General features: G+C 28.9%; 1 protein-coding gene across 3 annotated transcripts in view; it reads left to right on the plus strand.

Moving 5' to 3' along the window:
* The window catches only part of LOC142333495 (E3 SUMO-protein ligase RanBP2-like), an 87717-nt gene extending 75914 nt beyond the window's left edge, over window positions 1–11803 (plus strand). For all 3 annotated transcript variants that reach the window (XM_075380742.1, XM_075380743.1, XM_075380744.1), the window contains 3 exons: window positions 2696–2915; window positions 6590–6697; window positions 11612–11803. In XM_075380742.1, coding sequence (XP_075236857.1) covers window positions 2696–2915; window positions 6590–6697; window positions 11612–11664 — 381 coding nt within the window. In that variant the 3' untranslated portion in view covers window positions 11665–11803. The remainder of the gene's footprint in view (window positions 1–2695; window positions 2916–6589; window positions 6698–11611) is intronic.
* The last annotated feature ends 968 nt before the right edge of the window (window positions 11804–12771 follow it).

Here is a 12771-nt window from a genome sequence, read left to right on the forward strand (position 1 = left end):
TCTTTCTTGAGAAAATTACAGATAAAAGTTGAACATGAAAAACTGTGAAATTTCACTTTTGGTAATTTTTTTTCAAGAGGCTGGGTAGCAAGCACAGTTAGAATTATTTCTTTATATGTAGATATATGTTAGTAATTTTACCGTAAATAAAATTAATGGTGATATACTAACCCCTAAATCCTTACGAATTTTTAAAAACTATTTTTTTTTTTTAATTCATATTTTGGCTTCAAATAAGTCTGATAAAGCTGGTAATAAAAATCTCAAATTTGCACAACTTAGTGTTTGTGTAAATGTTTATGGCAAGTAAAAACATTTCTTGTACTAATAAAAAAGTTATAACCTCTCAAAAATCATGCAAAACCTGTTGAAAGCAATGCCATTTTGACTCTGTGCTCCAAGGGGGTTTCTTGTCTTCTTTGCACTTACATTTTTTTATATTTAGCCTCTATGTATAATACATATAAAAAAATAATTCAAACTGTGTATGCCATCCCTGCCTCTTAGAAAAAATTACTAAAATTGAAATTTCACCATTTTCCACGTTCAACTTTATTTGTGATTTTTTTCATAGAAAGAAGAGAGAGAGGTAAATAAACCACTGGACCAGTCTTTTATCTTGAGAAAATATGATTAAATTGCTTTTTGTTTTGTCCTTCCAGTACCAATAGTTTTTAGTTATGATTTTTCTGTAAACCCTTACAATCACAAAAATAGGTGTGCACACTGTAACAAAAATGGCCACCACAGATAAACTGCTTAAATAAAAAATTAAAAAAAAAGAAGTTTAAGGTCCTGAAACATATAGGAAACAAGCGGTCAAGCAACCAGCTTATATTTTTGGGGCACTTCAAATGGACTGACCCCCTATATGGCGTCAGTTCAAAGAAACTGGATCTGTTCTTAAGGAAAAATCAACTGGCAGACCGCACGTATCAGAAAAAACTGTTGGAACGAATTAGACAATCTACAATCAGAAGTCCTAACAAATTCATCTCTCATTGAAGCCTCGAGTAAGATATTCTAAAAACAACAATTCACAAAGTTTTACACAAAAGATTGAAATTACTACACGCATATAAAATGCAGCTGTTGCAGAAATTTAAACCTGATGATAGAGAAAAAGTTTCAATTTGGAAAATTTTTTTAAATTTCAGTTGTAACATTTTTCACAAAATCGATGAAAATGAATTATGTTTAGAACATAAATTTTTACGTATGTATTTACGTTCCATATTAATAGATGTGTTAACAGACACGATTCACAGAAATGGATCTGAAAATCCATTCGTAATTTTCGAGAAACGAATCCACATACCTAGAATTAATTTTTTATATGGTGTGATGAAAAATCATAAAATCTGGCCTTTTTTCTTCACTGAAATACTATTAATGTAAATATTTAACTCAATATGTTAAACAGTTACTGCTTTCTTCCTTTGAATAAACTCGAAAACATACATCAATTTCCGCACTTTATGCATTCATCAGCCAGGCTTTGAATGGAAAATTTAGGCATCGATGGATAGGCCGACATGACTTATAACCTGGCCTCCAAGAAGTCCAGACCTAACATCTTGCAATTTTTTTCTTGTGGGTCTAATTATAAAAAACATCACGTAAAGGAAAGGATTAATGAAGCAATTGTGACCATAACAGAGGATATGTTAATTCGGGTATGGGCAGAAACTGAGTATTGATTGTATATTTACCAAGCAAAATAAAAAGCACCATATTGAAATTTATAATTATGTAAAAAAAACTTGTTTGAATGACAAATTCAATAAATAAACATCAACTGTAAGTATTTTTGTTTTCATTTAATCCACGTTCAAAACCTCACCATTCTTTTATGAAGTCGTATTTATAGAATACAAGGATGATTTTAAGGTTGAAATCAAGTCATACTTAATTTTTAAAGAATGCTGTAACTAAAAACTTTCTGTCTGGAATAGAAGGATAAAATGAAAAAACTAAATTTAATTGCTATGTTCAGTTCAACATGAAAAAGACAATACGAGAATCTCATTCCTTATTTATATTATTAGCTAGTTATTTAATTCTGTTATTCTTGAAATATCATTTTTGATCATCGCTTAGTTTCATGTAAGGTCATTTGTAACGGCTTATTTATTACACATAATAGACATTAGAATCTTAATTAGACACATAATGTATTGGAATTATGGTTAGACATTTTGTCATAAGATAAAGTATGAAATTTTTTAAATGTTTTATGTCCATAATACAAACCAGATTGTTTTTTAAAAAAAATTGTTTGATTAGAATAGGAATTATTTTGAAAATATAAAGAAAAAAGTAGAGAACTGTCAGTTAAGAAAAAAAGAAAACAAGAATAAGAAGAAAAAAGAAAAAAAAAGTATTAGGCATTCACAAACCTAATAGATAATATTGTCAGGTCTTTTTTTATATATATATAATTGATAGGCATTCACAAACCTAACAGATAATATTGCTAGTCTTTTTTATATATATATAATTGAATCAAAACAGGCACTTGTTGTCGCAGTAGCAAAAAATTAATTTCTGAATAGTATCATACCTCTCAATTTTTTAAAATATTCATGGGGCAAGCACCATGTCCTGTGTACCTATTCTTTGAATAAGATTTAATATATTATTAATTCTTAATTGTATTCAGCTTATTGTAACATAAAATTTTGTTTTGATGCAGGTACATAAAGTAGTTTGTAATCATTTAATTACCCCTGAATTAAATTTGGCACCGTTGACAACCAGTAGACATGCATGGTGTTGGTCGGCCATGAATATGGCTGAAGAATATTCGCAACCACAATTGGAACGTCTTGCTGTCAGATTTAAAAATCCAGAATTGGCAAATGCATTTGGAGATAAAGTAAATGAATGTATCGCTCATATAACCAAAATTAAAGGTACGTATATTTTTAGTGCTTAAAATTGTTATTTATTAACTTAAGCATTTGTGGTTATAAATATTTTTTTCTAAATAAGTTTTCTGATTTTCGAAATTAAGTATGTTAGAATTTTTCATAACAATTCCATTTCAAAATTGTAGTTTCTATTTTTCATTTTTACATATTTTATTTTTTTTACATTTTAAGCTTAATATTTATCTCTTGAGACTTTTATTAGACAGCATTATGTCTGTCTTCTCAGGTTAACGTTTTTAAATTGGTTTTCATTATTTTTGTCATTTTTCCCTTGGTTACTTATTCACAAAATAATTTAAAAGATATGACAAAATATTAGGAATTTAATAAATGGAAAGCTTTCTCAATCGATCAAAGTCTGTGATCTCTCTTTAATGCTGACTGTACCTTTCATTTATAATTGCAATCAATAATTCTGATTTGTTCACTTAATTCAGTTTTATTGTACATGTATTATTATTATTAGATAATTTTATATTAAATAAATTTTATCATTTCTTTAAACCATTATTATCTTCAAAATTTAATTATTAATTTATCTTATTATTACTTCTCATTATTTGAATTTTTTGTGATTAACAAAACATAATCTTTCTAATTTCTATAAAATGGCTTCCATAACCAGTAATAACAAATTAAAAAACTTAATATAATTTTAAAAATATTTAAATAAATCAGGTATATATAAGATAAATTGTGGGAGTAATAATTGTAATAAATTTATATAGGCATGACCAGAAGAACAATTGAAAAAAGATTCAAAGAATATTTATAGGCTTTTAAGAAAAGGTAAACAAAAATCTAATTATACAGACTGTTTAAAAGGCAGCAGTCATAAACTCATTAATTTACAGCATATGAATACATTAAAAATAAATAGTTATAAATAAAAATTGTGTGTTAATATAAACAAGTACTGCTATCTGTTGCAGTCTTTGTTTGACCGTTTATCAAATTGAAATTTTATTTTTATTTATCTATAATATACATCGAACACCCCAATAACAACACCCAGAAAACATCAATCTTCCCACAATAAAAGGAATCTACCAAGCACTGGGTGAGATGAAGAATTACAAAGCAGCAGAAGATCAGTCTTTTGATCAGAGATCTAGAAGCATGCAGGAAGATCAGCAAAAATTGTCCTAAATCACTGGCTTGTTAACATGTGGATCAAACAAGAACTACCAGAACACTGGATGACAGCCAGTTGGGACAAAACAGACCCTAACAATTACAGTAGAATTTCACTCCTAAACACAACATACAAAATATTTTCAAGAATTGTCCTCAGCAGGATCAGTTCACGACTCGAGAAAGAAATAGGAGAATACCAGGGAGGTTTCAGACCCTGGAGGAGCTGTCCAAACCAGTTCGTGAGTCTCAAATCTAATAATTGATTACAACAGGAAAAGAAACAGAGAAAAGGTAACATTTGTAGATTTCAAGAAAGCTTATGACTGCATCCACAGACAATCCCTGCTAAACCTAAGATACCTCGAACCATGCCAAATTAATAAACATGATAAACTCTGACCCCTCAAAAATACTAAGTCGAAGGTAAAATTCAGAGGCAAACTCTCAGAATCATTTGAGATCAAAACAGGACTGCGCCAACGTGATGGGTTTTCACCACTATTATTCAACTGCACTGTAGAAATGGTAATGAGGGAATGGCTCAAAAAATCAAAACAAACTCTTGGTTTCACTAACGACTTGGCACTGCTAGCAAACAACATCACCTCGGGTTCGAATCCCAGTCAGGCATGGCATTTTCACACACTACAAAATTATCATTCATCTTTTCCTCTAAAGCAATACCTAATGGTAGTCCTGGAGGTTAAAAAAAAACCGTAACCCAATTTAAATAACTTAAAATGGTAGTAAACAACCTAAACGAAAAAATCTCAATCCAAATAAGAAGAACCAAACTAGCTGAAGCTCAAAAATTAACCTGGTACACTTACAATAAAAAATGCCTATCAGTAAACTCAAAGATAAGACAGCACAACACAGTTATAAGACCAGCAGCCACTTAATGCAGCAGAAACACTTTTCCACCTCAACGAACAATTATAGACAGACTGACTCCAGAAAATTGGAAGAACCTGCATCGATAAAAAGTACCAGAAAGACAAGCAGTGGTGGATCGTGCCCAACAGTCATGTACAAAGAATTAGAACCCACCACTGATACTGTGCTTAAGAGGAGACTAGGATTCTATGGATATATCATCAGGATGCAAGATTCAAGATTTCTGAAACAGCTAGTATAGTACAATCTCGATTTGAAAAACACCCAGCACAGGATGCAGATAGATCAGAGAAATAAGAGAGGATCTGAAAGAAATTGACTTTACACCAGCACCAGAAGACACCACAAATAAAGAAAATCAAGAACAAAAACACTTTAAAGAAAAACTCACAGGAACATAGGCACAAAGATCGGAATATATGAAAAAGTACCAGGAGGATCGCAAGGCCCAAACAGTCCCATTGAAGAGACTTTGATAATGGACTGACTAAAGTGATCCTGTGTGGTCATAAAAGATAATAAATAAATATGTAATATTTTTCTATTATTTTTGTTGTTTTTATTAATTTGTAGTATTTCTAAAATTGTGTTAATATCAGAAACAGAATGTCTATTGTTTATTAAACGGTTTAATATCGAAGTTATCAACAATTTTTTATTCAAAATTACCATTTATTTATTTACCTAAGAAGATGAGACATCTCCTTCTTTTTTACTTTAATATTTTAACATAACATTTTTTTTTATATAACTTATGTAGTAGTGATCATTACAAAAGCACTTATCTAAACTACAAATTACAAGCAGTAATACAATTTTTATTATTGTTGATATTATTATAACAATGAATATATTAAATTTAATTCCAAAGGAGAGAGGTCAGCTATTTGCAAAAGTGCTAATAAGTTTTTGCACATCACTTAGGTAAAAGAACTTTTAAATAAAAAATACATTGTCTACATGACAAATTGAAGGTTTTTTTAAACCATTGCACATTACTGAATGTTAATTTCACGATTAATTGCTGATAATCAAAATATTTCACATAAAAATTGGGGTAAAAATATTCTTACTTTCTAGAAAGCCTGGACTCATTCTGTATTTTTTAATTTTCATCATGACAAGAGATTTTTATGAATGCGTTTTTGTATGGTCTTTGTTTATTTGTAGGCTTATATCTAATAAATAAATAAAAAAAATTATAATTAATCGCTCAAGCATATACTTGAGTTACTTAGTTTATCTGTTTTACTACAGAGTTCAGTAAAAGAAGGGCCTAAATTGGATGTGGATATCTCATTGATCATACTGGGAAAAAGAAACGGACAAGTACATTGTATCAGCTATTCTTGAGAAGTTAAAATATCCCTCACAAAAATAATATCTTTTTTAATTGTTTTTTAAGTATTGTTTATTAAATTAAAATTCAATATTATTCAAGTAGTTTACAGTTAATCACTCAGTTCCATCAAACCACTCGGTCAAATAAAGAAACATATTTGCTATCTGTTATTACGTTAGAAACTGTTACATTAGCTAATTCTACAACCACTGTAGCAATAACATTACATGTTTTCCAGCTGTATATTATGTATTCTATTTTATTTATTTATTGTTTACAGAAGAACAGGCTGCTGCCCAGCTCACTGAAGAAAAAAATGTTAGCAAAACAGATATTAATGATGATGAGGATGATGATCCTGAAGAAAGTAGTGAATACATTGATGAAGGTAACTTATTTTTTTCTTATATTTAATTGACCTCATAAGTCCCAAGTGTTTGCTTGGGAATGTGGGATGATATGTAGGTTCTGAAAAAATGTCAAGAAGTGTAATCGGGCTTTTTTATGAGACTTCTGACACTACCACACAGGTTAGCATTTTGATAAGTACCTAAAGGAATATCAAAATAGGATATCAGAGAAGCACCTTAAAACAAACTGAAGAAGTAAGTAACTTAACTCTGCCTATCTACTCTCACACTATGTTATAGACAATTAGATACAGTGGTTGCCTGCAGTGCATTTACACTAAATAAAAATCGTTCATTTCCTTTTCTGTCTAGCCTATTGCTATGGAGAAATTTAACGCTTAACTGTCTTGTCAAATGTTATTGTCTAATGATTTTGATACAAAGCAAATTCTTTAAGCCAGAGAGATTTGCGAAAACTTCTTGTAAACTTCATCCCTTGTGACAAATGCCATCAGTTTGTCTAGCTTCCAAGTCTGTAAATAGACTGTAATGTCAATTGAATCTTGTAAACCATTTGATGAAAAAAAAAGACATAAAACAAGGCTTGTTTCTTTACAAAGAATGAAACCTGTTTTCTACATTATTATTAAAAGCAATTTCATGTTTATAACTTTGTTAAGAAATTATGTAAAAAAAATTTTAAAGAATATTCATAAAAGTGTTAAAGTATATTTAGTTTTGTCATTAAAAAAAAAAATAATAATAAAATTGCTATTTTGGCTGTCAGTAAAGAATATTTTGTGCTCCCCTATTTTGATCAATTAATGGAACATATTTACACTTTTCTTACACTTAGTCTCTTACTGGCCTTTCTCCTGAATTCCTCTGTTATTTCTCTTCTTTTTTTTGTTTTGTAGCTTCTTCAAGATTTCTTTTTAAGTTTTCTTAATTTTATCACTATATATGTTTTTAATGTTAATTTCTAGATGAAAGAATAGAATTTTCTGGGGAATTCTATTATTCTCATCCTTAAAATGTGGTCTTTGAAAAAGCCACTTCTCTCCCATATAATATGTGATTTCTTTAAATTACAGGTATAACATTTTATGGAAGAGTTGATTAAGTATCATTCTGTATATGACAAAATATTTTCCTCTTAGGTTATTTCATTTGAAAGCTCATGTCGATCACCATCAAACATTCTCTGAATTTTATATATTTATATATATATATATATATACTCAGGATGAATGAATCACCTGAAAGTCAAATGTCTGAATTTTACTTTCAAAGAAATAGATTTCTTTGTTGTACATATTTTATGTTAGACGGCAGGCCGATTCAATTTTATTCACCCAATTTCTTAGGATTATTTTTTCTTGGATGTTCCACAGGGTTCTCCAAAGTATTTAAACTTTTACTTTTCCATAGTTGGTTTTTAAAAAGGTATTCATAAATGTTGGTCAAATATAGTGTATTTTCAAAAATATTTATATGCCTGTTGTTTTTAGTATTTCTTGTAGCATGTATTTTCAATAGATGCATAATATCATTATTTTAATTTGCAAACTGAAAAAGGTTATGAATGAAAGAAAAATTTCCATTATAGCCAATTCTGTTATTGATAGAGAAAACATTCTCTTTTCACAGTGTTCTGTACCTGAGCTGTGGTATAGATAAGTACTTTATCTTTACCTGTGTAAATAACTATACCATTTTCTAATAGATTCCCACATATTTTTAGCAAAAATTCTACTTTCCATTCAAACTTTTTTCTGTCCCCTGTTAATTAATATAATGCAACTGTTATAGCATATATATATATATATATATGTTCTTAAAATATATATATATATATTATATTATATATATATGTTCAGTAAAAAAAAAAAAAATACTTTTAATAAGCCTAAATAATAGGAATTTAAAAAAAAAGGCTGATATATTGAAATTGACCATTGGAAAAATTATTTTAACAAGGGAAATCCTGTTTATCAATATAAACATGCTCCATTAATGTATAAGTAGTTTTTATAGCATGTCAGAAATTATGAAGAAGAGAAAATTTTAATTGACCATTGCACAATCCACCCATGTGCATTTGAGAGTTCTATTTACTTGAGTTGTGTTTTTACTTTTAGGGCATACAATTAAATAAATGTTAGTTTCTCAACTTATACAGGGTATTTCAGTTTAATTGCCCCAGGTGATTTTCTTGTAAACTAAGCACAATACAAAAAAATGACCTAAACAAAAGTTACTCAGATGGAGGGGGACACCTCATGATGACATCATTTTGTATTGTGTGTATTTTATGAGAAAACTGCCTGGGGCGATTAAAATGAAACATTTTATATGTATGTAAATCTGAGAATTATTTTTTAAAAATATATCTGCTTGTTTATTCTCTGAAATTTCAATGATGTATGCTAATCGTAACGTATGTTAAGTATTTTACATATGACATATTTTATAGCCATGTAACTAAATTTTTAATCGTATTACTATAACAATTTTTAATAGAATATTTAACATAGCAATAAAATATAAAAGTGAATTCTGGTTGAATACTTCATCGGAGTATATTAAATTTTATCCATACATGGAGGAAACCCCATATTATGAATTAGTGGAAGGATTACTGAAATCAGGCTAGAAAATTGCTGACCTGATCACAGTTAACACATAAAATTTCTTTGCTGTAATCAAAGATATCTGCACCGAAACCATGACACATCAGAATTTTGTACAGACTGTTATCAGTATAGACATATGTAAGTATGCTTCTCAGTTGCATCATTAATTCTAATGCTTATCCTAATATTAACACGTTCAGAAAAGGTAAACTGTTTTAAATAATTCAAGGAAATGCAAAGCTGTGAAAGCGATGATGTACTTGTTTATTTTGTACGTCAGAATGTTGTTGGATTTTAATATAAATAATCTATATCGGAAAAAATAAACAACCGATTCCGAAAGTATTCAAAAAGCTTATGGAGAAGAGAAAAAAATTAAGAAGAATAGAGAAAGAAAAAATGTAATTTAGCAAAATTTAAATGTTAATTAGAAGAAAATCTGAAAGAAATTTTATTTTATCTTTGAAACTGAGATAGAACCTTAAACATTGATCAAGAGGAAATTGAGATTGTAAATAACTTTATCTGGAACAGAGAATCAGGAAGTTAAGACAGTGGGTTGAAATTCAGAAGCTTAGGTCAAACCATGCTCAATAAATTTTGTGATAATACAGTGAATAAAAAGAAGTATTTAATAATTGCATCATACTGGTGTGGAACAATGGGTGTAAAACATGGACAGTAACAAAGAAAGTAAATAGAAAAATTGAATACGTGTAAGAGGGGGATGGATCATATTAAGTTTGGCAAGGAAGGACAGAAAGTCTAAGCCATGATCATGGAATGAAATTAAAGTAGATGAGATAAAAAAAAAATAGTATTAGAAAGGAAGTGGGACCAGTCAGGGCAAATAGTCAGAAGTAATGATGATAAGAAATGAACCAAAAAGATACCCATGGACTCTGGATAGAAGTAAAGAAAGATTGGAAAGCAGAAGGGATAAATTAGTATACAGAGGGACATAATGGCAAATAGTAGCGAGAGAAATAATAATGGGAGAGAGGATGAGAAAAGGTGTATGGGAGTGTATGATTAAACCGGGACTAATTGTAAAAATTCCTTCATTCATAAGTTATGTCTTATTTTTTAGGACCAATCTTGTTTATTTATGACCGTAAGATTTCTGCTTAATTTAAATGTACAGTCAATGTATCAATATCCATAATTCTTTATATAAGGAAACCATTATAGAAGCTGATATATTAAACGATATTATTGTAAAATTTTAATAATTCAAATATGAGAAAAGAAGGAATAAATGATTTGTTAATTTATTTTATTATGTATATAAAAAATATTGACATTAGTGTGCAAATTAATTCGAACACAGGGAATTTTTGTTTATTTCTGGCTACATTGCTTGTCCACACACACATTCTTTAAGTTGTTAGTGTAATGTAAGGTTATTTAATAATTTTCATGTTATAGTGTTTTATGATAGTTTATTTCATTTTTTACTACAAAATCATATTTTTTGTTCTGTGTATGTTGAATATTTAATAATGGATGTAACTCCAAGAAAGCTTTGAAAAATTGTTTCTCTTTCTGAGTATACCAAAATTACATAATGACTAATAGCTTCTGAATGTAGTGCTGGACTAGGAAAGTAAATGCTACTTTAAAATAAACCGGTTCCTTTTCAACTCAAAGAAAAGGCAAATGTGGCCCTAAAAGAAAAACTACAAAATTTGTTATTCGTGAAAAAAGTAAACTCAATCAAAAATTATATGTTGTCGACTTAAACAGAGTTTACAACCAGTGGAACAGATTTACCCATGACAACTGTTAGATGCCAACTTCTTGCAGCTGGACAGAAAGCTCATTGGACAGCTAAAAAAACACCTTTTAACACTAGCAGTGCGCAAAAAAAAGCTCTTGTAAGCCAAAATACTTGCTAACTGGACCAAAGAAGACCGAAAAAAATGTTTTGGGGATTGTTTCACATTTGAAGGTTCATTATTTCCAATAGATGGTATGTTGAAAAGTGTGATGGCTATATTCTGAAGGAAAGGGTTGAAAATCTTTGTACTATAGTCAAAAAATGAATTGCACGCAAAAATTGACCTCATTAAAGCAATATCAATATGGTTTCATGATGAAGAAATCAAAAAATGTGTAGTGTATTGATGCCAAATCACGTATGTAAAGTGATAAGGATAAAGGAGGATATATTAATTATTACATATTCACAAACAGTACAGTATGAGTTTTTTTAAAAATAAAGTTGTTTTTAATTACATCTGTTGTGTTCGGATTAATTTGCACCCTACTGTACTGTTGTAATAATTTTATTGTTTGTTTCTATGATTATTTCAGAAGATGATGGCTATGAGATTATGTTTGAAAAAAGTCACACTTTGTGTTCGTAATACGAGCAAAGATCAGTGGAGTACTGCCAGTACTGGAATGCTTCATATATTGTATTGTCCAAAAATAAATTCTATGTCTGGGCAGATCCGAATTATAGATGATAAAGATCAAGCAATTCTTAGCCTTACAACAATTGATGCTAATAGTAGTATTGAGGTAATCTTTTCCTTTTTTTCACTTAAGGAATTTGTGGTAAATTTTAATGAAGCGAGAAATATTCATTACATGGTCTATGCAAACAATTTTAACTTTTTTATTTTTTTTGCTTAGTATTGAATTGTAAAAGTGTAATTGTAACAGCATGATTTCATTGTGATATTCATGAAGTATTTTAGCATGAACATTCAGAAAGGGTTAAGCTTCTATTCTTTTTTAATTACTTAATTATTTGACTATTACGTAACACAAATTAGAAGGAATATTACTTTTCATAAAGGTATATTAGTTTGATTACTTTTTCGTCCATATAGAAATCTTTTATTATAAAAAATAAACAGGGTAAGTTTTAATATGTAATCCGTTCAAAAAAATAAATATTTATCCAGGTGTGAATTGTTTTAATTGTAATTCATATGGCTTCATTCAGGTGGTATATTCATAGCTGTAAGACTGACATTAACTCGTCTAAAATTGATGAATTTGTATTGAGCATTTCTTTTTTAATTACTCAGCATTTTCTAGGAAACTTGTCTTAACATATTGTCATTTTAAAATAGCACTGCAAATCATTAGTCACATTCATTTAATTTTACTGACTAAAGTTTTGAGCAGCTATTATGATGATGTTTTTTTTTTAGCTTTAATATTTATATTGCAAGTAAGGTATGCACCAATATGTTCTTTTCTATAAGTTGTCTAATAGTTATAGTTATTTTTAGGTTTTGTTATCTGAGACTTGTTTTTCAATTTTCAACAACATTATAAGATACATTGAAGGCATTGCTTTTAAATTTTAGGGGAATAGCTTTTATTTAAATAATTTAACATATCTTGTTTGTTTAAGGATTTTTTTTTTTGCATAAAATTCACCATAACTGTTTGTCAATTAAGAACTGTTTGTCATACTGTTTTGTATTTAAGAACATACTGAAGCTTTCTGTTTCCAA

The sequence above is a fragment of the Lycorma delicatula genome, chromosome 12 (genome assembly GCF_047948215.1).
Source record: "Lycorma delicatula isolate Av1 chromosome 12, ASM4794821v1, whole genome shotgun sequence".
NCBI lineage: Eukaryota > Metazoa > Arthropoda > Insecta > Hemiptera > Fulgoridae > Lycorma > Lycorma delicatula.